The following is a 26,823-nucleotide window of genomic DNA, read 5'->3' as shown; positions in this document are numbered from 1 at the left end:
ATGAAAAACAAATGGAGTTAGCTCACTCAAGTTCTGTCAAGTGGATAAATTGTTACCATGCCTACAAATAATAACAAAGGGAAAAAAAAACAATTCTAATAGCGTCTTAGCAATGCATGCCCAGACCCAAAACAACAGTAACAGGACTAGTCGTAGTAGAAGTAGTTTCTCCAACCTGATGCAGCGTTGGCTGCGGTGTTTTTGATCCCGGGCTTGCTGTTATTGTTCTGCTTGGCATTATTCTGAAGGAGCTGAAACCAGTCCCGAAGACGCTCACCAAGATCAGCCAAATCCTGCCCGGTGCAACTCTCTGCGGGGAGATCCATCTTTGGAACAACTTTTCACGCTCATGTTTACATTGAACACACATGCGCATCTTACCGCGTTTACCCTCCTGCTTGGCGGCGGGAGCGGGCGTCGAACACGGACAGAGACCCGAGCACTTAGGGGTCAGCTCTTTCCCCGTGAGACACGCCTGCTGCTCCAGCTTGCACTGCGACACAAACACGCACATTAACACGCGCGCGCAGTTGCAATAAGGACACGTGAAGGTGAAGTCAAATGAGTTATTGCAGGGACACGGATCAAATATTCATGAGGAGAGCCACTGTATGCCTTCGTTCCTGTGCGAGACTTGCACAAGGTCAGCAGTGGCGATGTAAAAGACAAAGTATAAATCAATAAAAAAAACACCCCCCTCAAGCCCATATTGGTTCTTCTAGTTCTATATTGTTAGTCCCCCTACCTTGACAATGTCCCCACAGTGCCATGAGGACAATGTAGGCCGCCAGTGTCTTTTAGACATTTAGGGACTACAACGGGGGTGTCAATCTCATTTTTGGTGCGGGCCATATTGTAGTTATGGTTCCCTCCGAGGGCCGTTATGACTCGTTGCTGTCAGGCAGAATTCTCGCAACGTCAGTACTTTTCAGGAAATAAAAATGCCATCTTGGTTGAGCTACCAAATACCACAACACGTGGAAATGAAGCTGCTTAGTTATACCTTCGTGGCTGATTGGTTCCTTCTGCACCATGCCGTAATAGTGATTCTTTTTTTTTTTTTAAACAGAAACAAAACTTATAAAGCCAAAACTGGACTTTTTGGCTTACACAGGACAGATATCGGGGAAAAATACATTGTCATTTTGGTGAAATTATGTTCTGCTGTTAATATGTTTATTTCCTCCAAATTTTGGTGGCTGCCGTGTAAAAGTGATACATAGAAATGATGAATGATGCATTATTTGTTCTGTTTTGGTTACTTTATTGATCTGCATGATGGGCAAAATATTAGAAAAACCATTCCAAACTTCACCACCCCAAAAACCTATTGTCTCATTATTTATTACCTGTAAACCTTTTTAAATGCAGATATTTCTTTATTTCTTTATTTTTTTAAGAGCTCTTATATTGGAATGTGCAAACATACCTAATGAAGAGTCCAGTGAAAATAACATGGCCACACTATTTTTTTTGATAGTTCCAATGCCAATTCATTGTGTATAAAATTCATTAAAATGATTACATAGGATCTTATTTGGATGAATCCAAAAGAAACAGCAGTATTTAGAATTCACTACATCATGACTGACCTGGAAATCACCAATCAATGTCACTATCGTGTGTGTGTGTGTGTGTGTGTGTGTGTGTGTGTGTGTGTGTGTGTGTGTGTGTGTGTGCGTGTGCGTTTTTTTTGCGTGCGTGCGTGTGTGTGTGTGGTGGTGGTGGAGTGTGTCACGTGTCAGGGTACCCTTGAGGCGTAGTTGTGTCCGTCAGATCCACACACAGGCCCGGTAGAGGAGATGGGACATGGTTGACAATTGCCATCAGAAGACCTGAGAGCAGGCTGCTTGAGTCTGCGAGACAAAAAGCAACATGCACAACTCACTTTCAACTTTGCTGTTACTGTGTAGCCTCTTTTGGACTTCAGACTGTATATTTTCTTCAAATACTCATGATGTTGCACACAACACACAAACACACATACTCACCTGTGCTCAAGCTTCTTACGGTTGATGCACACAGCTCTCTGGTAGCCCTGGGCGATACAAACCTTGTGCCTGCTGCACTTAACCTTTTGACAGGGGTCCTTGGTGGTGTCCACGTCTATGAAAACAATAAGATGTTGTTTTTGGTGTTTCTGCTTCGCTCTCATTGTCCTTTATGCGACAAATATATCACTCCATGGACAAAGGTGCTAGGATGTACTGTACATATTAATCACGGGTTGATGAGGGTTTGGGGAGGAGAGGGTTTCCGCTCGAGCATGACTGTGCCCCACTCCATAAAGCAAGGCCTATCGAAGGGCAGAGGAGGTGTTTATATTGAACAGCAACAGAGCAAAAACATGTACCATCAATCATTGTATTCCGTTTTTATTTAGGTTTAACATAACGTCCCAACGTCACTGGAATTGGGTTTGTACGTTATACCTGAGAAGATGGCCATGGACATGCAAGTACTCAGTAAGCTGCATCATTTTTTGCAGATGATAAAGAATTTAAGCCTGTGAATATTGTTATATTCACATTGTATCTACATTTTGCTGCACCGTTGAGCAAATACAGTATCCATTGCCTAAAGGTGATAACACCGCAACGTCGATGCTATTTGTTAGCCGATGTACGGTGGTGCATTGTGTGTTAGCATTAAGCTAGCTGACTTTCCTTTGGCAAAGGTATGTGGTTATTTTAAATACACAACATGTAGCTCTTTGTTACATGTACGGTTTTCCAGTAAGCATCTATTACAAATAGCAGTAAAGAGCTTGAAAACACTTCTACTGTCTGCCAAATTGCTGCATGATGTGAACTTCACTGCCATCATGGCAAGCGCCAAAAAAAAAAAAAAAACCCAGTCTGCCTAGTGATGGCTCGTATTTCAAATAATTTGTCACCAAAGGACAATTTAGAGTGTTCCATGAACCTGCCATGCACGTTTTTGGAATGTGGGAGGCAACCGGAGTACCCGGAGAAATCCCACGCAGGCACGGGGAGAACATGCAAGGTCCACACAGGAAGGCGTGGCGCTGTAATCGAACCCTGCCCCTCTGCACTGTGAGGCGGACGTGCTAACTCGCCGACACCGTGCCGCCAAAATGAAAACATTAGTAAATAAATCTGTGTCTTCTGTTGCCAACTGCTGTGTCGGGTGCACACAAGCAGCATAAGGTATATCTGCCTGAGCCTCGTGTTAACTTAACAGGCTTCCGCAGATTAAAGCAGCGGCGGCCGATGATGATGTTTCCATAGCAACAGGCTCTCGGCGGTCCTGGGACTCATTTCTGGGTTGACTGTGATTTGTGGCTCAATCTGGTTTGTTTGTGAGAACTCTCGCTCGCTCGCTGTGTAATCATGTCAGCGTGGCCGTCTTCCATCTTATGTCTTCATTTCATGATGACGCGCTCATCGATGAGTCCCGTGCCATCCCACCTATCCTCCACGTCTCTGCTATGCTATTAAACTAACGCGCGAATAGGCAGAAAACCTCCCTTAATAATTGGGTGCTTTGGTACAATTCAATGCAGATTCAAATGAGGTTTATCCATGCGGATTGAGGATAAGAAATTCGAGCTTGGGCCGCGTCCCCATCATGGACCTTCTTATCATCAGTGCACACTTGAGCATGATCACTCTTAATGAGGAGGTAAAGCCGAATTGCCTGCACTTGAAAGGATGTGAACGCAATTGTCACACACGCTCAGTCACTTATTCCGATGAAAGTTCTTGGTTACCTAGGTAACTGCCCTTATTCTACCTGACATTCTTAAATGTCATCTGCAGCATCCTCCCGTCGTCTGTGATCTTCCCATCTACAGATATGTGTCTCGGTGTATAACGATGCGACTTAAAAATGTGAAAAGGAGTGGGCAGACATACAGTGCTGGTTTAAACAATTTAAACATTCATTTATTATAGTGGTTAACCTTTTGGGACAGCGGTTACTACAGTGGACAGGTTATGATGTGATCACCAAATGCCCATATCAAAAATAAATGTGATTGTTTCTTATGTAATATTCAAATTTCTCCAGATGGTGAATTTGGGCTGTATTCCTTCCCAACATTACACACACACACACACACACACACACACACACACACACACACACACACACACACACACACACACACACACACACACAATAATAATAATAATAATAACAATGCGTGAAACATGAAACATTTAAATCTGTCTGTTGTGAAATTAACCACCGAAATAATTTTTAAATTGAGGACAAAGGTTTTGATCCAAACGTACCTGTAGGCACACGATATATACAGTATACACATTTTGCCAAATCTGTGGAGGACATACCCTCACTGGCCCACCAAACATTAGCGACACCTGAAGCAAGACTATTACAGTCAACAAAAAATAGACTATAAGTGTAAAAAAAACATTTTCGAAAAAGCTTTGACAAAAATGAAAACAAACCGAAACTACATGCTACATTGATAAAACTAACTATAGTTATAGTGAAAATGTCCTATGTTTTCATCTTGGCCAATTCATCTCATACATGAGCTTTTGGTTTCATTTCAAATGTTTTTTTTTTTTTTTTTTGGATTGAGTTGAGTTATTTTGCTACTGTTGTACATCCATTACAGAAGGACTACTGGTGTAAAAGTTCGCATGCGCATGCCTGCGCTTGTGACTGTGACTATGCGTGATTGTTCTTACAAGTCCAAATTATTGCTCTCCCGCAGCGCTGAGCCGAGCGATGCAATTCAATCAGAGCAGAGAGCCACTGGCCGCATTGATCAATTGACTAGAGAAAGCCAGTGCAAATTAGCCTGACCTCTCACTCACTCACTCAGTGCGCAGGTCGCCCCGAGTGGAGACAGCCACTGCGGTGCCTGAATGCAAATTTCTCGACTCTGTGTGTGTGTACGCATGTGCAAGTTGTTGACAAAAAGTTGTACACGTCCGTCTTCTGTGAGGTCAAGAATACCCGGTGAAGGAAAAAGGAGGACTGCGGGCTCTTGCAAGGTCATTGTGCTGTTTTTGTGATAACTTAGGTGACCTTCTCATTTTTGTTTTCCTCCATTGGAAAGCGTTGGCTGCCTGTGTGTTTCTGAATCGATTGTTAAAGGGGAAGTCGACCGCAAAATTCTCTTCCCCTTTTTTAGGTTCTTTTATTCATTTTAAAAAAACCTTCTTTATAAATATTGGCCATTTTTATTTCACTGATCATTTATGCCAACTATTATTGTTTGAAAAAAAGTACATAAGCCTATATTGGGGCTACATTTCTTCAGCAAGCCTCCTCCAACTACATGTCATGTGATTGGAGTGAGCAAAAGCGTGGCTACGGCGAATGCATGTTCTGCTATGTGAGGAGAGTGGACCAGCGGAGAGGAAGAAATTCGGCTTTATTAGGTCTAAATAATTTGAGGATCGCAAGTAGCAGCTAGCATTATAAAATGCAATATTTAATTTCTGGTCAGTGGCAATTCTAGTGACTCTATATCATGAATAGTAGCAGGAGTAATACAGTCCTCTGAAAATAATGACACATGGATGGATTGATGAAACCAGTCGTCGCTTGTCGCATGTCTTTATTATTGCACTTGAATCTATCTGAAAGACTGTTTCCGAGCCTCTATGCTGCTGATTTGTTAGCAACAGAGCTCAAATGACTCTCCGTAGTTAACCACCAGCCTCCTCCTTGATTTCAAATTCTCTGATGGACTTAATGTTTTTGTGGGCAATTTTCATCTCACCAAAGCCTGCGACAGTTGTCGATGACAGTGGCTTCCATTAAATTAAGTCTTAATCACTGTCTCCCGTGTGTCGCATATCTTCCCTTCCGTGCTTTTTACTTGTCTGTCCGGCCCTCAAGTGCAAAGCATAATTAGTCCTTCATTAGGCCTTCGGACACCTCGCTAATGGACTCATTCATACGACTTCATTTAAGCTGCAAATCAGGCGGCGAGGACACGAGTCTGGCTTGTCACAGGCTCAGTTCGTGCTGAGCTGTGAGGCGAGGATGCTCTAGAAACCGAGTCTTTCCGCATTTGCGGATTCAAAAAGAAAAAAACAAACAAACAAAAGAGGAAAAAGAAATAAGAAATAGACAAAAAGCGGCGATGGATTGAAGCAGAGGCAATGTTGAGCATCTCCTTGGGGAGGCGCATCTGCTCTTGATCTGCTCCGGCACATCAAACAGAATATATCAATCACCCAACATCTTTTTTTTTTTCTGCTGTGAGAAAAGAGCGGGTGACCCACACATGCAAACATTCCAGGCTGTGGATTACAATCCACAAATGACGTGTGCATATCCGGTTCAACCGAGGGTCATGGATTCTGCCATACGATATTCAATGTTGATCGACCTATTCAGATTCATGTTGTTATGAGTGCGTCATGTCACATTTGGATGAAGCATCTGTGCGATGCAATAGCTGTCATGGCATAATGTCAATTAGGTGCTTCAGTCGTTCGCCAGAAGAAACAAGCTCGAACAGTCGTCTGTTACTTGTAGTTCTTTAATTGTGTGTTGCCGAGAAGTGACATCATCTGGCGGGAACCAATACAAAAGCACCCAGGCAACAAACTAAAAAAAGCTTTTTGAATTTTTACTACACAATACATACCGTTTTTTAAATCTTGCACACAACAAATATGCAATAAAAAAAAAACTAAAAATAATACTGAAGTAATAAAAACTAAAACGAAGTATTTTTGAAAAAAAAAAAAACAAATCCAATAAAAACGCGCGCTCTGAAACCCCCCCCCCCCCACACCTAAAAAAAGTCAAATTGAAATAAATAACATCTACAATAAAAAAGCAACTGAGACCTGCTGTCGGCATGCCAGAACCCCCAGCAAGCATCTGCCAAATAAACCAAACATGGTAAACTAGGCTTGCACTCGCACACGAATCATGTGCGCTGCTGTCGACAAAAACAGAGCCCTTTGTGTCTACAGTTACAAGTCCACTTTTGGAATTGACCTTCCAAAATCAATGAGGTTTTCCAATTCCATATTCGAATTTACCGAGATGCTCCAGTCTACATGCATGTGAAACAATGTTGTGGCCATTTCTGTTAGTTTCTATGTTACAATGTCCACCTAAAAAATAAACACAAAGGAGAAGAGAAAACTCACTGTCACTGGCGCCTTGATTCTCATCCCAGTTGCGCACATAATCATCCTGCACAAAGACATAGAAAAGAATCAAGCGAGACAATGAATGCAGTTTTTTAAGTAAGAAGTGCCATTAGCACCGCACGCTGATTATCATGTGCACATTTTGTCTTGACAACATGATGATGAGCACAGCGAGACGCGTACGTGAAATGAGCGTGCATCTGTATGGAAATGAGTCTGACTAATGTCTTGCTGTTTACCTGCACGCTTAGACATATGGCGCCGAGGGCCGACGGCTTTTCAAGTGCTCTGCAGTGCTTGGAATTTGAATATGAGGTCGAAGCCATGCACATATAAAGACATACAACACGTCGTAGAGAGTTTATGTTAACACTTAGAAGAACTGACCTCCACTTCCTGATGAAATGACGGCAAAAGGAGAGAAAAACAGTGGAAATTAGTGGGAAGTAGTACATTTTGCATCCTGACTCTATCGAGCTAAAAAGAGGATGCGTTTGCTTCAGAAATCAGTCGATATAATAATTATACAGCACAATTCTCCATATTTTCTGGCTATATTCCCAAATAAATTCTGCCTTTACCACACCACTCACTGAAAGTTTAAGGTAGGCATGCAGGTTAGAAGAAAAAAATGATGTTTATAGATATATTTTTTTAATACAGTGGTACCTCTACTTACGAAATGAATTGGTTCTGGAAAAATGTCTTCACTAGAAAATTTTGTAAGTAGAGGCGTGTTTTCCATGTAAATGCACTAATTTGTTCCAATTTAGACAAAAATGTTTCCTAAAGCATCAAAATATGTCACAAATACATGTTACAATTAGATCATTGCATAATAAATGAGAGTTGTGCATAATGTACAAAACAAATAATTGAGTAAAGAATAAAAATGGTGGACATTTAACTTTTTTTGCCCTCTTTAGTCCATGTCCGCACTCAGAAGTGTTTTTTTTGCCTGGCGTTTTGTAAAGAAATGATCCAAGGACGTTTTCCTTTTGTCGGCTTTTAACAATCCTTCGAAAATGTCCACGGCAAACATCAGCATAGCGAGCGATCACTTTTTCTGGGTGATTCACATTTACGTAAAACTATCGGAACACCTCAAGGCTCGAGGGGCGAATGACGAGGACGCTGCATAAACACATATCTATCTATCTACACACATAGACACATATCCTAGAAGCCCCTCTTTACCTCTACTTACGAAATGAATTGGTTCTGGAAAAATGTCTTCACTAGAAAATTTTGTAAGTAGAGGCGTGTTTTCCATGTAAATGCACTAATTTGTTCCAATTTAGACAAAAATGTTTCCTAAAGCATCAAAATATGTCACAAATACATGTTACAATTAGATCATTGCATAATAAATGAGAGTTGTGCATAATGTACAAAACAAATAATTGAGTAAAGAATAAAAATGGTGGACATTTAACTTTTTTTGCCCTCTTTAGTCCATGTCCGCACTCAGAAGTGTTTTTTTGCCTGGCGTTTTGTAAAGAAATGATCCAAGGACGTTTTCCTTTTGTCGGCTTTTAACAATCCTTCGAAAATGTCCACGGCAAACATCAGCATAGCGAGCGATCACTTTTTCTGGGTGATTCACATTTACGTAAAACTATCGGAACACCTCAAGGCTCGAGGGGCGAATGACGAGGACGCTGCATAAACACATATCTATCTATCTACACACATAGCTACCTACACCCATAGACACATATCCCAGAAGCCCCTCTTAGCCAATGGGATGCCCCAAGGTTTGGTTAATTATTTTGACAGCAGACGGGGTTGAAGACTGGATTTGGGCGGGCTTAAGAGCTGAAGATGACAGCCATTTTTTTTGTATAGTAAATTTACTGTAAGATTCTTACAAAGCATTGGGAACAGTTGGATGCCTTTGTGGGTTACACTGCTTTTTTAAGACACAGGATTTAGTGCATAATGTACAAAACAAATAATTGAGTAAAGAATAAAAATGGTGGACATTTAACTTTTTTTGCCCTCTTTAGTCCATGTCCGCACTCAGAAGTGTTTTTTTTGCCTGGCGTTTTGTAAAGAAATGATCCAAGGACGTTTTCCTTTTGTCGGCTTTTAACAATCCTTCGAAAATGTCCACGGCAAACATCAGCAGAGCGAGCGATCACTTTTTCTGGGTGATTCACATTTACGTAAAACTATCGGAACACCTCAAGGCCCGAGGTGCGAATGACGAGGACGCTGCATAAACACATATCTATCTATCTACACACATAGAGACATATCCTAGAAGCCCCTCTCAGCCAATGGGATGCCCCAAGGTTTGGTTAATTATTTTGACAGCAGACGGGGTTGAAGACTGGATTTGGGCGTGCTTAAGAGCTGAAGATGACAGCCATTTTTTTGTGTAGTAAATTTACTGTAAGATTTTTACAAAGCATTGGTAACAGTTGGATGCCTTTGTGGGTAACACTGCTTTTTTTAAGACACAGGATTTGGATTCAAATCCTGGTCAGGGCACTTGGACATTTCACCCAATTTTTGTTACTTTTGACCCAGTAGTTTTAAGGGTGCACAATGTTGTTATTCGTGTTTCGCTCAATTTGACAAACTGGGAATTGCAATCTGGCCCCTTTCTGTGGTAAGTGTATGCGTCAAAATTGAGTTTTTGTAAAGTTCGCTGCCACTATTTATTGCTTGCATCGCAAACATTTGCTCAGTAAAAAACTGGCAGAGAAATGATTCATATATCAAAAATGTTGTTGTCACTCATGAGTTATACCAAACAATGAAAATGTAATTTTGGCAGGATACACTGTGTATCATCGAAAAACACTCACCTCATGGCTAATCTCATTATTGTGAACGAGAACAAATATCTCAGTAGTCCTTGACAAGCAGCCACGATACAAATCTTCTTTTTGAGCCTATTCATGAGATATTTACCACGGCTCAGTGAGACTTCATCACGGCTTTAAACATTTGCCGCACTGCAAAAAGGTGCCAAACGTCTCTGAGCCGTTCTTCTTTGACCTGCACAGTGTGATCATATGCAAGTAAATATTTTCATCACTGTCAAAACCCTCCACTCGAGTATCAAAACATTTCCCGCCTGCGCACCTTCTCCATCGTTGTTGACAACACACTCCCTTGCCAGGAAGCCAACATGTGCCTGCGGAATGAACTCGACACGCCGTTTGGGTGGTGAGCAACTGTCTGGCTTTTGTAGTTTGTAGTTTACAACCTGACCATTAATCCCGTGTTTACCGCATCTCCTCGATTGATGACTCAGGACATGAATTATTTAGTAATCCCTATTTGTGCCGCTGCCAGGACCAGTGAGGAAAATGTCCCGCTGCACTGACACGACTGGAAATCAATGACTTGAAAAGGTGCATGAGTGTGTGCAAAAGAAGGACACACACACTCACACACACACACACACACACACACACACACACACACACACACACACACACACACACACACACACACACACACACCCGTACCCGCACACCACTTTGAGAGTACAATGTAAGTGAGCATGTTGATATGCAGGGCTATGTCACACTGCTGTCTAATGGCTCTGGCTTGCTGTGGCAATTTTTTTCTTTTCCCGCAGAAATAAATACATGGGGCTCTATTTTCATAACCGGTGTAAATCCGGCGTGGCGAGCAGCATAAATCTGCACTGGTAATTTTGCAGATGTTCGCAAGACTATATATATTTTTTAAAAATGGTGGTTTGCGCCGTTGAGGGTGTGAACACAGTTGACTTGATTTGCTGCTAATCAATGCAGCTCCTCTCATTCTATTTAAATGTGGCACACTTACATCTCACATGGCGGCATCTCTCTGTGCAAACAAATGCTTTGACCCGTTCGTGACCGTAGCATTGTCACTGCTTACTCAGTACAGTAGTGGTTTAAAAGCTATCATATTGATGGCAATACTAATGTGTTCATGAATTTGTGCCTCCACTTATTCTGATGTATCTTAAGGCACCACTGTAGATGGGACAAAGCTTTCAACACAAGCTTGGTTAAAACTGAAAAACAGGACTATGTGATCACATGTAGCGATCTGTTCTGCTAAATTTTCATGACAACACTGTATGATTTCAGTCGTCTCAAATTTGAGCTGCGACAGCTATCCAGCAGTGTCCGACGTCTCGAGAAATCATCTCACGCAGCGAGTCTGCCTCACGATTGGATCAATAGGAAGACAGCGTGAAACGCAGTCAAAGCCTCAGTCTTAAATGCAAGAGACAGACTGTAGTCATGTAATCTGGCTAAAGTTCATGCTAATTGTCTATGCAAACTTAACATGTGCCACCTCCGGCTCTGTTTGCAACACTAACATCTGAAGGTGAACCTGACCACACTTTCCAGCACACCAGTATGACAATTGATAGATTTTGACTCCCTGTTGCCATGACAGCGCAATGTGGTGGCCGCCCACCGTCTTTTCCATTAGTCTGAAATTCACTCTCGTCATTCCTTGTATGCTTCATGGTTTGTTCACAGTGTGAACATTTCACAATTTTAAACAGTCCCACAGTGTCTTAACAGAATACCCTAAGGATCAAGAATCACAGTACAGTGCGACTGTGAGCTGGGGTGGAGCAGGGGATTTGACACGACGGAGGTTTTGCAGGCTGCCTCCTGTCATCCTATTGCCAAGCGTATGCAGAACAGCGTTATGGCTCTCGCCGGCGAAAGCATATACAGAATAGCGGGCTGGATTTTTTTGAGCTGTGGCTGGCAGCGAGCAAAACCTGTTTCTGCATGTTTAAGACCGTGGAGGCTGGAGGCTTGGAAATGGTTCTGAATCTTCACCCATGCTAGGTGATCATGTCATTGGCGGAGGAACTCGATATGGGGGTGGGTCCTATGTAAATCAGCCTTACTGTTATGTAACAGTTGGCGGGAAACACACACACACACACACACACACACACACACACACACACACACACACACACACACACACACGCACAGAAATAGGTAGAAAAGATTTTACTTCGTGTTTAATGTTCCCGTAAATTGAAGACAATGTTCTTAATCTCACGCAGCACAGAGAAACGTGTTAACAACCCCGTCGTGACTACGAGGCGCTCTAAAGCAGCCATGCCTGTGCAAAGCCCCTGTCAGCACGCTGGCTGTCACATTGGAGTTTTTTCCATTTTTTTTTTTCCATCTCATTCTTCTACTCTTTCTCTGTGATGTTCACAGGCTCACAGCTAACAATGAGGTGCCCTAAAGTGGCCATGGCAGTTGGAAAAAAATATATATAAATCCCTTCTCGTTATCCCACCTTTCTCTGCTTGGAAGCATGCACCCACGGCCAACAAAGAGGTACTCTAATGTGGCAACGCAAAGAGACTATCTTCAAAGGGAAGCTATATTTTCAAGTTTTAGACAATTGTGGCGGATAACTGCTGCTGCAAACGAAGGTACTCAAATTCTCATCTGTTCAGGGGAGGCGACTCATGCCGGACTCTCGATTGCGTTTTGCGGTGCCGTTTTAGCCGTGCCCCAAAAATCAGGAAAACTGAAAGTAATCATCTTGTGTTTAGTCTGACCGCAACATTAGGATCGTAGGACTTCATTTCCAATGATTTTTAGACACAGAAGTAGGGAGCTGCTCGAGTTCCAGTATGACGCAAACATGGATGCCTGCAAGCGATGAGATGCGCAGAAGAATGAGGACGCGTACGTGATGTGAAGGAATTTGAATTGAAGACAATAAACTGAAAAGCAGACATCCATCAATACATAATGCGCAGCAACTATTTGTGTACAAAGAATAAAAAGTCGATTTTTCAAAATGTCCCCTTCAACAGAATTGATTCTGACAAGTGTGAACGCACCCGAAAATACGATTTACAATCCCACATTGTGATTAAAGACACCATGAAGGGGGAGAAAACTGACATATTCAGGACAGAAACGCTGCGATTTCCCTTCTTCCTGTTAAACAGAGCATGGAAGTTCTCCCTTTGCATCCCAACATGGCCGTCTGATTGACAGCTCCCCGTCCTCCTTATAAATAAGCCGCAGAGCCTGCTGTCCCCTTGTAGAATCCAGCGTAAGTCGAGAGTAAGTGTGTCAAAAGAGAGAGCTTCCGACACTTGCTGGGTGGATGGCAATAAAAGGGTTTGAAAGAATGCGTCTGTACGCGCGTCTGTCAGGATGCGCCGGTGACTGACAGGTGCTTCTCGGCAAATGTGGTGCTGTCGGACGCGCTCAGCGTCGAATCTCCTCGGGTGGGCGTCGCTCGCCGCGACAGCACCGCGCTGCACCGCTGCCTCGTCAACAAAAGGATGCCGTTATAACGCTGCGACTCCGATAAAGATTTGGGTTCTGACCTTTTTCCTCATAATTGCAAACACAGAGCAACAATACACGCTGGAATGGCTACGGTCATCCATTTCTTATACACTCCTACCCCCCCACCCCCCCCCCCGCCAATTTTGCTGCTGTAGACTGCAAATTTCCCCAATGTGGGACAAATAAAGGTTATCTTATCTTAAAATTAAATCGTGAAATTGCTCATTATGCATATTTCGTTATCCTTATAGATTATGCAGTTTTGGGACTATTTTTCATCAATAGGAATGTGACTTTGTTCCTGCCATATTTCCCCTGTCCTTTCTTTAATGTGTGTGGCAGCAATGAATATTTTAAAATTGCGTTTTCGGTATTTTACAATGTACAAAGTAGATAAGGAAGCACAGACATCATCTATTTCTCGGGATTTAAGTAAGCGACAGTTTAAATCGACCAGATGCTGTTTTATTTTTGTTTATTTATTCGCCAGTAACGATACACAGTGGTGCCTTGAGATCAAAACTTGACAAAATCCAGCCACATCACTTTCCATGCGATAGTAAAACGATATCAGTTGGTGACCATAATATATATACCGTTAAGCTAAATTGCCAATCACGACTAGACCCTACAGAAGAAGAACCAAGATGGACAATGTATAAGGTACAGGTGTGTTTTGTACTGTCTGACGATTATGTGAAGAGCAAATGTTCTCAATGTTTGTTTTTATATGCTATAATACTGTTACGTTCAAGTTTATCTTTTGAAAAAAAATAAATTTAAAAATGTGGGTGTTATTTCCATGTATCATCATTCTAGGATTTTTTTTTTTGGTTGGTTAGTTTAAATGTTTCTGCTCATTGTCTGTTTTTAGAACCTCTTCCTACTAAACTCCCGCTTTTGAAACCCCAAAATATAACAGCGCCTAAGCCATCAAATATAATCGTCCTCCAGAATTTCTACCACAGAGTTTTAGACAGTGAGGGTCTGATTTGTCACCTGTACTGCAGAATGAGGCTGCACACAGAAAGCGGTCTGTCCCCCCCCCCCCCCCCTCCCCCGAACATCCCTGGAGGGCTCATCAAGGATGGACTGCATGCCCTCCACCTTCTGCTGCTCACAACCCCTTCTCATCCTCTGCCACCTCACAACAAGAAAAAAACAGAAAAGACCCCACAAAAAAAACAATACATTTTTCCTTTTCATCATTTTTTTGGTCCTCTTTCCATACGTCAACGTTTGAGATATTTGTAGTTATTTTGTTAGCTTCTCAAAGCCGATCGCAAGGAAGCACCGTTCTGACTTAAACTAGGCCAGATAGCGCCGTCCTAAAGCAATCTGATGAAATGCGGTGAAACATCGTACATCGCCTTTATACATTGAGCCACTTATCACTTCCACCCTCCTTGAGGATCACACTCTTGCCACCGGCGTCGGTTTCTAGATCGCACGAGACACCTGAGATGAAACAAAACCGCCCAACAACTTGGTCATGCTATACATGCTCTATTGGTATTCTCCTCACGATGCATGAGAAGTGGGTCTGCTCAGTACATGGATGTCGAACGACTGACTGGAGGGGACAGATTTGCTTCTCTTAGCCCAGAGGGAAGCTTCAAAATGGATGCGCACGAGTGTTACATGCAAGAGCTCATACTTTGTTCTTTTTTTTGTGTGTGTGTGTGTGTGTGTGCTGGAAACCACAATGAGATTGATGAACAAAGCTGTGATATAAAATTACAAGTAAAAAAAAAAAATGAATGCGCCTGCCCAGAAATGACTCAAAAGTGATATATGGGATCATTTTTACCGCTTCGGGTCAGTGAAAAGTTTGACTTTTTTGAAAAGCCTGCTGGGTTTGGCATTGATTTTCTGTCTTTCTTTGTCATACATTGTATCTGCGAGAGTGTATTTCATCTCTGGCAACAACAATTTTCAATCACAGCTTTGTTCTTGTGTGAACTTAAAAGGACTGATGTAGTGCACACTCGCATTCGTTGTTCACTTCAAACCCCGGTCCGTGCAATGTTTGCACTGATGTGTTCAACAAAAATCACTCGGCAAAACAGAAATTATATAAATGCAACACTCTGGAGCTTAACAGATATGGTTTTTGTACTACAAATGATTCAATCAAAGGACATTTCGAGGGAAGAGCTGTAATGTAGTATTTTATGCAGCACGATGCATTAAAAAAATGTGACGCAATGGACTAATTGAGATATGGTGATGAAGTGGACTAACACAAAGTTAGTTTGTAGATTTCTTTTTTTGTTGTCTTTTTTCTTCCCCGTAAAAAAAAAATGTCAAGGTAAAATGAAGAGCAATTGCAGACAGAAAGCAACACTTGATCTTCACAGAACTGCGTTCTACACTTTTCCAGCTGTAAAATACGGTCAATAATGCCGCCTATACTGTAATTACATCTGTCCTTGTGAGTGATAGAACTTGGTACAAAACGGCAAGAACCTTCACTTCACTTAGCTCGATGTGGGGGGGTTGCTAGAAGGACACACCAATCATCTTAAACACCGTTTACGATAAAAAAAAAAACTGCTTTAATGCAGTTCTGAAAAGAAATAAATAAACGTAAAAACCGTCGCTTTCATTTGCAGCGCTGCTTTCTAAACCGTCCACCCTCCAGAATGCTTCTTCTCAGCAATTACAAGGTTTTTGTGGTCTAAAAAAAAATGAACCCATGAGAAAAATAAACTGTACAACTCCATTAAAAAAAAGAGAGAAAACGTAGTGGGTAAAGCCTCTTTTAAGTGGGGATGTGGCTATGTCCGGAATTCAACAATCACATTCAGACTAATGAGGATGAGGTCAGTACACACCTGTCACCATTTAAAGTGACCGCAATTAACCCCAAATAAATTTCAACTGTTCAAGGAGGTTTTTTCCTCACGTCGCATCTTACATCATCCTCAGAGAACTTGCACAGCATCAAAGAGATTTAATTTTTTGATAAGTATCAGGAGGAAAGTTGAAAGGAATTTCCAAAGCACTGAGTTTACTCTGGAGCGCAGTGTAGACAGTCAAAAGTGACATGACCGAGAATTGCATCTTCCTCCCCAAAAAGATGAAAAGAAGAAAACTGGTCAGGGCGGGGGTGGGAGGGTGTGGGGGCTGTCAAGAGGCAGACAGCAACATTGAAGGAGATACAGGAATTTCTGGTAAGAACTGGATGTTCACTACATCCGACAACAATCTCCTGTCTTCTTCATATTTGGCATGAGGTGGCAAGACAGAAGCCTTACTGTACAAAGAAAATACTCTTGTTGTTTTTTTTTTTTTTTTTAATGGAACTGGGACCTTAGTCCATTATGAACAATTCCAGATACCCGCTAGTGTTCGCACAACTCCCTTAAAAGCCTACTAGAATAGTTGAACTTTCGGGGTTCATCAGAGGTACTTTCACCGGCAGGTTTGTGCTGACTGCAATTGAACACATTTGAAATTGATTGCTTCATTCCAAACACAACCACAATACTGTACGTCCCCCACTTATATGAGCGTGTGCACATTTGTGCAACCGCAGTATCTCAGTTGTTTACTTTTTCTGTGCCTCTCCCAAATAGTGTTAAATTATGTTATTACATTCAAGGTGTATTCATAAAATTGGCTTATTGGCGTTTACACTGGACTGGTTACTTAAATGGCCTTTTATGGAATCTTTTTCTCTACGATAAGTGGCCTGTTTGCAGCATATTGTAGTGTTTAGGTGTGGTAGAAGTAGAAGCGGGTCACTGGGAACTATCATGCGTGAGAAGTACTCAACAGCTTTCTAGCACCTGTGAGGTCGGACCAAGAACAAAAAAGCTGCTTCAAAATATATTTTTTCTTTTTTTTTTTGCGCCTCTTCTCTTTGGAGGCTGTGGCAGCGAAATGAATTTGATATTTGTTCCTGTCGGTGATTGATTTGCAAATTCACGCCCTGTTCTTCTGCACTACCCGCGCCCTTCAGAAGTGGACTAACACTGCAGCGTGGAGACAAGCATTTATTTCCCCCCTCCGCTTCAATTACAGCCTGCGTAGGGTTTTGGTGGGAAGCCAGAAACATCTCACAACACAGCGGCAATCGCCCCCCTACCTACCCCCCCAAGCCCCAAAAATATCCTCGTCTCTTGAGATGGATGAAGGTGCCCGTTTCATCAACACACCGCTGGACTTTCTGCAGTCTCATGCCTAATCTGGGTTCCGATAAGGAGCAAGATGCATGACGAGCTAGACTAATGGCTTTTTGATGAGCTCTTATCGTCATTCGCATCTGCATCAGCACAGTGGAGAGCTTTACGCATGAAGTGTCGAGTCGCAAAGCTACCGTCGAGCGCTTGTAGAATGACTCACCGCTCATGCTGAGTGTCTGTGCCTTAAGAGACATTTTGTGACCCCGACTTAAGGTGGGGTTTTTTTTTTTTTTTTTGGACTTTCGAGCACAAACTTTTCCGAGCTGAGTGACGGCAGTGAACTCATGTGAACTCACTTCACGACAAGCAGCCGTTTGGCACATCCAGCAACCCCCCCCCCCCCCAAAAAAAAATAAGCTTCAAGCTGTTTAATGTCACCGCCAATTTAGGTGACTGTCAAAATAAACATCAGACAAAGGAAATTTACATGTTGTGTACTTCAAACAACCGCATAACTTTGCCTTAAAGTCCAATAACTTAATGCTATCATGACATCTATGTGGCAGTCTGACAACAATTTAAGCAACCAAGAGTCGAGCACAAACACATAGAAAGACAATACCGTAACACTCATATAATTAAGTGCTGTTTTGTTTATTCATTAAAAAAAAAACCATTTTATTTTGATGAGTGATGCTAATGTATATAAATAGCATATCCATTCGTTTTCAATGGGATGTATCAGTATTTCTCTCGGGTGATTGTGGATGTGGTAGAAAGCAATAATAAGGATTGCCAGTAGCTTCCCCAAGTGCTATTCTGCATATTTAATGTGTGTGCGTGGATGACGGGGTCTGATGTGTGTCGTGAGGTTGGCATAAAACGGAACTTATTAACTAGCCGGCGCAGACCGGATGGTCTTGGGTTGCCGAAATGGGAGAGAGGTGTGTTCGTTTCAGATAAGGTTTATTTATTTATTTATTTTGCACACCAAGTAAGGAGAATAAAAGTAAAAAAGGGGTGGGGGGAGTATGCAAAAATGGCCTCATCAATGCACGCTGACATGCATGATGAATGCTTGTCATAAACAGTTTCATACAGAGAAAACTTGCATTGCCGAGCCCTATTCATCATGTAGTTCATATCGCGCCTGCGTTCCAAATCAGCACAACTTTGGGACAATTTCATGCTTCGGTGGTATCACGGACAGTATCATTTTCAGAAGGGAAATGGAGCAATTGTATGTATTGAATTTACTTTTGATTTAGTGCCATATGGGCTTCGGGTAGAATGAACTGGTTTACACTCAGACCTCACAGAAATAATCACATTTTCCCTTATGAGAGCCGTGAATGAAAGTGTATGCGCTTAAAATGCAGAAATATGTAGAGCATCACTAAGAATGTTCCTTTTGTTTCACTGTACAGTCTGTGTCTGCATTTTTGCCATCTTTCACAACCGGCATCCATTATTTAGCACTTAAGATTGCTCAGCTGCACTTTTATACATAATTTGTAACCCTTTATAAGGAAAAGAACTCATTTATGACTTACCATTAAGGTAGCAGAGCTCTACCAAAGGAAATGGTCAGGGAAAGGTAAGAACAAAAAAGACCATTTTAAAATCTAATCAAGGAAATGTAAATGGATATCGCTGTCAAAATGCCCATAAATGGCTGGCAATATGGGCAACTCGGCTTTGAAAAGAGCTGTTAGTGTATTACTTCGTAGTCTCTGAAATGTCATTGTACCCTACACGGTGCAGGATATGAATATTTTTGGGCTTAACTGCACAATCTTATGAAGCAATCAAACAAATTACTGTACGCAACTCCCAATACGAAGAGATTTCATTGTACCCTGCGGGCCGGATGTAGCAAAGCAGCCCCAGAACATGAGCGAGCACCCTGTGTGTTTCGTAATAGCTCCAGTATACAGCGTTCTTTTCAGTGAGCAGCATGAATAGAGCCTCGGTTATGTTTTCGGATTACTGCAGTTCTTGTCATGATCATTTCCAGCTCAAAAGATATTTATTTTGACAAACAAAAAACATTTCAGTTCAAATTGTGGCCAGGATATGAATCAGTCTGTAACAGCACACCTTATCAATAAACCTGTATTTTTTATACCCCCCCCCCCCCACCCCCGAAAAAAAAACAAAAACGTTTTCACAGCTAGTTCATAAGATCCTGCCAAAGAGTGACAAAACTCCGCGCGTTCCCCATCTGCTTCTTCGTGGCTCCCCGCGTTTCTTCGCCCGGGTGGATTTGGTGCATTAGTGGAATGAAACGTTGAGTGCACCTGTCAGATTAAAGGATTGAATTCTATTATTTGTTGACTGTAACTGTTAAACCTAATCCGCTTGTCTTCCCGTGAAATTGATTGAATTGGAGCGTGGATGTATTGGAAGTGAAAAGGGGCCTGTTATCCCCGCTCTGCTCTTACCGGGAATACATATTAAATATTTACAGTATTCACTCTGCTGCTTGTGTATTGTGCGTTGCTTTTGCGAGGGGGGGGGGGGAGATGTGCAATCTTGGTGTGTTTATGGAAGGAGCAGGACGATGATGAGGATGAGGAGGAGAGCTCCTCTTTCATGTGGTGTAGCTTTGATTATTGCTTTCCAGCGTTGGATTCATTTTCAGCATGCTTCTCTCAGAGGACAGTGCGACTGTGTCAACGTCAATTTGTGTCATCGCAATACCTATGGCGATTGAGCTGGGTGCATGTGATTCGCAGAGACCGGCGCTCGCTCATTGTCAAGTTCGCAAGGGGCGACGGGAATTGATTGCATATCATCCGTGTGATTATATAAACCGTGCCTCGCCTTCTCATGAATGAAGAGGAGCGCGTGGAAGACGGTTCCCGGCAAATGAAGGTTTCCGGGTGGCCTGCAGATGGCCCCGGGAGCGGGATAGAGTCATCATACTCCCAGAGATGCTTGCTGCATTTTGACACCGTAGCACACACACACGCACGCACACACACACACACACACACACACACTCACGCACACGGACTGGTGTTGCTACGGCAGCAAGCTGAAATCAAAGCGTTTTCTACTGGCACCCCCTTTTTTTTCCCCCCGCCACCACCTCGCTCGCACACCGCACATACCCTCACCCACCCCTCTAGGAGGCTCAGTGGCGCTCGTATACATTGCTTCTCCTATCATCCTAATCACCCGCAGCGACCTCAACATCACAAATGGCCTTTAACACACTCGCATGCAAATGTACACCCCCCCCCCACACACACACACGCATCCATGATGATCACAGGAAATGCAACAATGAGCGAGTGTGTGTTTCACTGCAGCTTTGAGGATAAATTAAGACAAAAATACGACTCGTGACATCTTTATATCCCTTACGTTGGCGCTCCACATATACAGAGTTCCCTGATTGCTTTGCTCGCATAATCTAATGAGATCCAAGACGAGAGCGGAAAAACGTACAAATCCTTTGTTCAGATAACTAGAAATGCGTTGCGTATGTTTGCCTTTTCACCGCTTTTTTGATTCGATTGAACGGCGCAGACTTGGAGTGCGGTTGGATGTAGTCCATCAGTCCATTTTCTAAAGAACTTGTCCTCATTAGTCTCGGGAGGGCTGGAGCCTATCCCAGTTATTTTGGACGGAAGGCAGGAACAGGTACAATTTCTATGTCTAATTGAGAAAATGAAAGTAGAAGACAATACACAGAATAGTTTGTGATGTGAATTGTGAATGTGTCCGTACAGCTAATTAATGCAAGTACACAGACAGACTTGACATGCTTATCCTGAGTTCTGACCTGCTTGAAATTTATTCGGGACTCGACTCGACTTGCTTTGCCACGGTAACTCGGGACTGGCTTGAAGCTTCAAGGTTAAGACTTGAGACCACTTATGACTTGCACATATTTTATGCATGTTGTCACCAAGTGTCAGTCACAAGACTTACATACTGCATTCCTGTATGGTGTCTCGGCATAAAATGAAAAATTCTCGGCTGCCGTATGATGCTTCAACTGGGTTCGTTTGCATTAAAAGTCACATGTGGATAGAAGTCGGCTCTGATGCATCAGTTTGCCGGGATCTCTGTGTGAAAGTGGCCAAGTTAGAAAACGCGAACTGTTAAGCATGGTAACACCAACTTCACCCACCTATTTTAATTCTATACGTCTCATCCTTTCATGGTCGAAGGCAGCTGGAACCGATCCCAGCTGACTTTGGGCCCAAGGAGCGGAACCCACTTGAAACTCGTTTTGCATAAATTTGTGCCATTTTGGGAAGGGAACAAACGATTCTGTTTTGAGCTGGACAGACACTTTACCCTTAATTTATATGATAATTTGCCATTCAGAGTCACTTTCTATCAGGTGTAATGTAGTTCCTGGCAGATAGATGTTAAAAGGTTACTGTACCACCTCGGTACTTATTCTGGTGTTTTGCGCTACTCTGTGTTTCACATGAGCGTAGCGGTTAGCTCGCTAAACGTCTCCTCCATGTTACCTCCTCTTGTTCGGTGTGTCACATGCAGCTACTCCTCACCCTCTAGTGATAACGATACTCGACAGAAGAATGTCTTACTGTATGTGCCGCTATGGAGGCAAGGATTAGTGACAATTGTTAGCCGCGATAGATAGCCAAATGCAGCTTGTGCGGCGCAAGTTAGCTTAGCGCCCCGTGTTTACATTTTCCAAGCAGATGTTAGGGCGAAGATGATGGGTCACTGTTATTTTGACATCTTCAACAAGTGTTATTGCGAGTGATCAGTTGAGACAAATTGTATCTAACACGTATACCGTGCTTTGTTTTCACACAGGTGGACCCAAGCAGTTTTGCAGCTCCTTTGGCTCTACAAACACATGACCGTATTTCCCACACTAAAAAGGCGGACTGGATTATGAGGTGCATCTTCAATGAATGGCCTATTTTGTAATTTTTTTTCCCCATATATTGGACGCACCGCATTATAAGATGTAATCTACAATGCATCCACTAGATGAAGCTACGCTCAAGGAAATGCCCACAGAACGATCAGATGTCAGTAAAACTTATTTAATAAAGCAGGGACACAGTTCACTTAACCAACAGCAAGTTATAACATTGACTCGTTAACGTTGAACTCTCTTGCTGCTGCTCTATTTCCGTGTTCAACTGCGTAACCCGATCGCCTTAAGTTGGAACTCTGCGTTGTCATCATGTCTCGAGCAAGGAGCCATTTTGGGGTCGACAAATTACTGTAATGACCATACACAAGGCGCATCGGATTTTAAGGCGCTCTGTGAGCTTTTAAGAAAATGGAAGACTTTTAGGTGCGCCTTTTAGTGTGGAAAATGCGGTAATAGACTAATTGTTAAATTAAATAAGTTACAAAGATACAGGGCATATATCTCTTAGATCTCGATGGTGTTTGGAGGGTTGCTCTAACGGTCAATAATGATGTTCAGAATTCTGAGTGAGGCTTCTACTTGGATGTTTTGGAACAAACATTGGAGACATAATCCTGCAATAACACAATTTCATTACCAGCCCAAGTACAGTTCCATGGGACATTCCGTAGTCAAACTAATCCCTTTCCTATTTTCACGTGCATCTCATCCTCCGGGACATGAATGAACACCAATCACAATGCTGCTCTTCCGCATCCCGAGGAGGTTTTTGTATTGTCCTCTTGTAGATCATCAAGCAATAGACTGACGCTCACATTTCAAATCCCATAATGATACCTCTCCAGAGCTGCACCCCGGATCAATTAAAAGGCAATTAACCGCATTCGTATGAAACCTAATCCAACTGCGCTAATGTCCAAATCCTATTGAGGGTCATTTGTAATCAGTTGTCCATAGCCAGAGGCAAAAAAAAAAAAAGAAAAAAACCACCCATACATTCATAGACAAGGCTAATACATCATGACCAGCCTTGCGGGCGTTGGTTGATCAATCCCTGCAGCCTCACTTGAGCCCGCTCCGTGGGGGGAATTTTCACATCAATCCATCTCCACCCCTCCACTGCACTTGCTTAATTCTCTTGTTTGGGAAAGCTCCCGGGACACTTTGGAGAAAGGAAGCAGTATCGCCCACATTAGAGGGGATGTGCACGCCGTTAATTGCTTGTTATTACGAGAAAGCCCCAAGTGAAGATACAAGAGGAAGTGATGATCCATTTTTTTTTTGCATCTTATGAACCATCACATTGTGGATCTTTTTTTTTTCAAGTGTGCTATAACTACATTTTAAGGCTAATTTTTTTTGTACATAAATACTCCAACTCATAATGCACATTTCATGGAATTAGATGAACATAAGAAGAACCTCTATCGCTTCTTTTCTATTAAACATATCATACAATTCAGTTTTGCTAGCCTACGTTTAAAGTTTTAATTCCTCGTGAGGAAACATTGCACCCTCGTTTTTTTCCCCCAAGTTTTGCCAAGTTACCGTGCGAATAAATTGTTTCGTGGTTGATGCATCTCATTTTTGTCGCATGATAGCGCACGCACTTACGTCTCTGAAGCGGTTCCAGTGCTTGATCTTGCGGCTGTACTGGGAAATGGTGGACAGCCACTGCTCATCCTCCATGAAATTGCCCGTTTTTTCCGCCTCCTTCGCGGTTGCGGCAGCGGCGGTGGAGGCGGCCGAGGCCTGGAGGCTGGAGCCGAGCAGCACCAGCACCAGCACCAGCGGCGGGACCGCGACGCACAACATATCCGTCCTGTGGAGCACGCTGAGTCGACCAAAAAAAAAAAAAAAACCCCGAAGAAGACGCGTTCTCGGCTTTCCTCTTCTCAGAGCAAGATGAAGATGAAGAGGAGGAAGAGCAGGAGGATGCTGAAGCTGGAATGAAAAAGTGATTAGCTTCGAGGATGCGCTCTTTCTTCTGCGGCGAGGGGAGGGGAGGGGGTGTAGCCTATATTTGAGGGAATGCAAATCCGCTATGGGAAATCAGAAAATGCGGGGGTGAAGTTGTATGAAAACAACCACAAATATACTTGGCCTCCATTGTGAAATAGATGACATAAAATGTGTATTTCTCCACCACGTGTCCTCTTTCCTTCCAAACGGCCACGTTTTTCACTTACGTTTTTTTTAAATTATTGGTGAACTGTGTGGTTTTTTTGTAAATTTCTGGTTCCAGGTTAAGCGAATCCTCACTCAGTTGCGACAACGAACAGCCCCCTCAAGCCAACGGCCGATCCTAGACACCAAAGATGAAAATAACTCAGCCACTTCTTCTTACAATGGGCGCATTTGGTGAGTCAAACTTTCAGTCGGCATGTGCTTTGTTTGAACTGGATTTGAAATTGGACTGGATGATGTCAATGTAATGAGATACTGTACAGCACAGGTGTCAAACTCAAGGCCCGGGGGCCAGATCTAGCCCGCCACATCATTTTATATGGCCCGCAAAAGCAAATCAAAGATGTCATCTTTCATGATGCTTGCTAAAATCTCTACCAAAATTTTAGATTCTCATTCGTAATAAATAAGAGTGATACGGTAAGCATTTTCTTGTTATCAAACCCCTCATTACAGTTTCTTAAACAATAGGTCAATAAACCATTATTCTTGACTTTTTTATATGGTTTCAGTCATAACAGCCTTCCAAGGGAAACTTACTAAAATCTGGCCCACGACAAAAATGAGTTTGACACCCCTCCTGTACAGCCTTAAGTGCCGAGTCAAAATATTCCAATTTTGGTCAAAAATTGGACTGCCTTGGTACTTGGGTGACCTAACTTGGGATTGTTCTAGATCAACGCAATTCAATTTCAATTACTTTTGCATATCCTTGGAGCACAGATTCTTGTAAAAGCTCGCAGGTGCATGTCTACAGGTTGTACCAGTGAAAGGGCATTGTAGAGAGCTCTTCTTGTCAATTTCCAGGTGACCCTGATGGCACTGTCTTTACCTCGATCATGACAACCTCTGAAATGAGGATGACTACAAGACTGTGAGAGGCTACATCTGCAAAAAAAAGTAAGAGGTGATGCTGCGTTTCTTCTGGCGACTGACGCCCATCTTGGCTTTGCTCTGGCAAAAAAATTCAATAAAGGGGAGTAAGTCACTTTAAATGAGAAGACCAAGACCAAAGAACACGTGCCTTGTGTCCGACATAATAACCGGCTCCCAACATGTGTTTTCTTTTCTTGGCAATATAATCCAGTGATCCTTTGTGATTTTTCAAAGGTTCTTCAATAAATTTGCAGAACAATTGCCTGAATGGGGTTTCCATGGCAACGTAGCAGTACAGGAAGGTCCAGAGGTTTCCTCCATAGAAAAGAACGCCTTTTTCTTGTCACGATACACAATTGAATGAAAGAGGAATGAAATTATTGGGTATGTAGATTTATTGGTAGTTTAGTGCGTGTGTTTTGTGTTTCAGGAGTGTTGAGCAGTCATGGGAAATTCAGAAAGGAAATTCTGCCACAGTTTAGTTTTAGGGGCTTCTAGCCAACCGGCAGATAAATAAGATTGTTTACCTGATTTTGTATCTCTGGTGTTTAGTCTGTGGTCATTTCATATTTTTGGAGGGGTTGTAATGCATGTTATGTGTGTCGATTGCATGTACATTTCTCATGGTTGCACTGTGTCCGTTATGCGTGGAAATAAGATTTTATTGTCTTTTATCGCGTTGTCATACAAATATAATCTGCCTTCGGAATGTACCGGTACTGGACGAGTGATTTAAAACGATATGACTGGAGTCGTGGGACAGTTTCTTTAGCCAATCAGATTTCAGAGTACGTCCAGCAATATGTTGTCATGTGTGGGGTCTCATTTAAAAAAATAATAAATTGAAGGCCTACCGGTAAACACTTTAGAAATGCATTCCCATCCAAGACTGCAATGTGGGATTCGAGTGCCTCCATGCATGTATGCTAATGCGGCCATTCTGACAGCTTCATGAAAACCAATTCCCATATGCAACTTTACATATCTCACACCAAGATCCAATTATTTCATGTCACATTGCAATATTTCGTATTCTCGGTACGCGCAAGGCAGCTGGGTGAATATCATGCATGATAAGGGGAACAACCGAAAAGTAGCTTCTGCACCTGCACTCGTAGGCTTCCATTATGTATGAGAAGGTCTATGCACTCAGGGAGGGAGGGAGGAAACATGTCTGATGGTATTCAAGTCTCCAGTCACTTCCTATAAAATGACACAGCCACAGGACGTCGGAGGGGGACCTTCAGGTATTGTATGAGCACATTGGGAAGATGTGCTCGAGATGTATGCATAGATTGGAAGCATTATTACAAGCTATCAAGCTCAAG

The 26,823-nt window shown here is 42.5% G+C and overlaps 1 protein-coding gene across 3 annotated transcripts in view; it reads right to left on the bottom strand.

The window, feature by feature from the left end:
* The window catches only part of spock2 (SPARC (osteonectin), cwcv and kazal like domains proteoglycan 2), a 29,965-nt gene extending 5,521 nt beyond the window's left edge, over positions 1-24,444 (bottom strand). Inside the window, exons 1-7 of one of the 3 annotated variants that reach the window (XM_019864045.1) lie at positions 24,047-24,443; positions 7,506-7,514; positions 7,116-7,161; positions 1,992-2,106; positions 1,751-1,856; positions 382-493; positions 176-310 (exon numbers count right to left, since the gene is read on the bottom strand). In XM_019864045.1, coding sequence (XP_019719604.1) covers positions 176-310; positions 382-493; positions 1,751-1,856; positions 1,992-2,106; positions 7,116-7,161; positions 7,506-7,514; positions 24,047-24,247 — 724 coding nt within the window. In that variant the 5' untranslated portion in view covers positions 24,248-24,443. Of the gene's footprint in view, positions 1-175; positions 311-381; positions 494-1,750; positions 1,857-1,991; positions 2,107-7,115; positions 7,162-7,505; positions 7,515-24,046 lie in introns of all 3 variants that reach the window. The other 2 variants (XM_019864046.1, XM_019864048.1) reach the window with 2 other exon arrangements.
* Between the last annotated feature and the right edge of the window lie 2,379 nt (positions 24,445-26,823).

Source organism: Hippocampus comes, unplaced genomic scaffold, assembly GCF_001891065.2.
Source record: "Hippocampus comes isolate QL1 unplaced genomic scaffold, H_comes_QL1_v1.1 scaffold57, whole genome shotgun sequence".
Lineage (NCBI taxonomy): Eukaryota > Metazoa > Chordata > Actinopteri > Syngnathiformes > Syngnathidae > Hippocampus > Hippocampus comes.
Note: the sequence above shows the minus strand (reverse complement) of the source record. Positions and strands in the feature narration are given on the sequence as shown.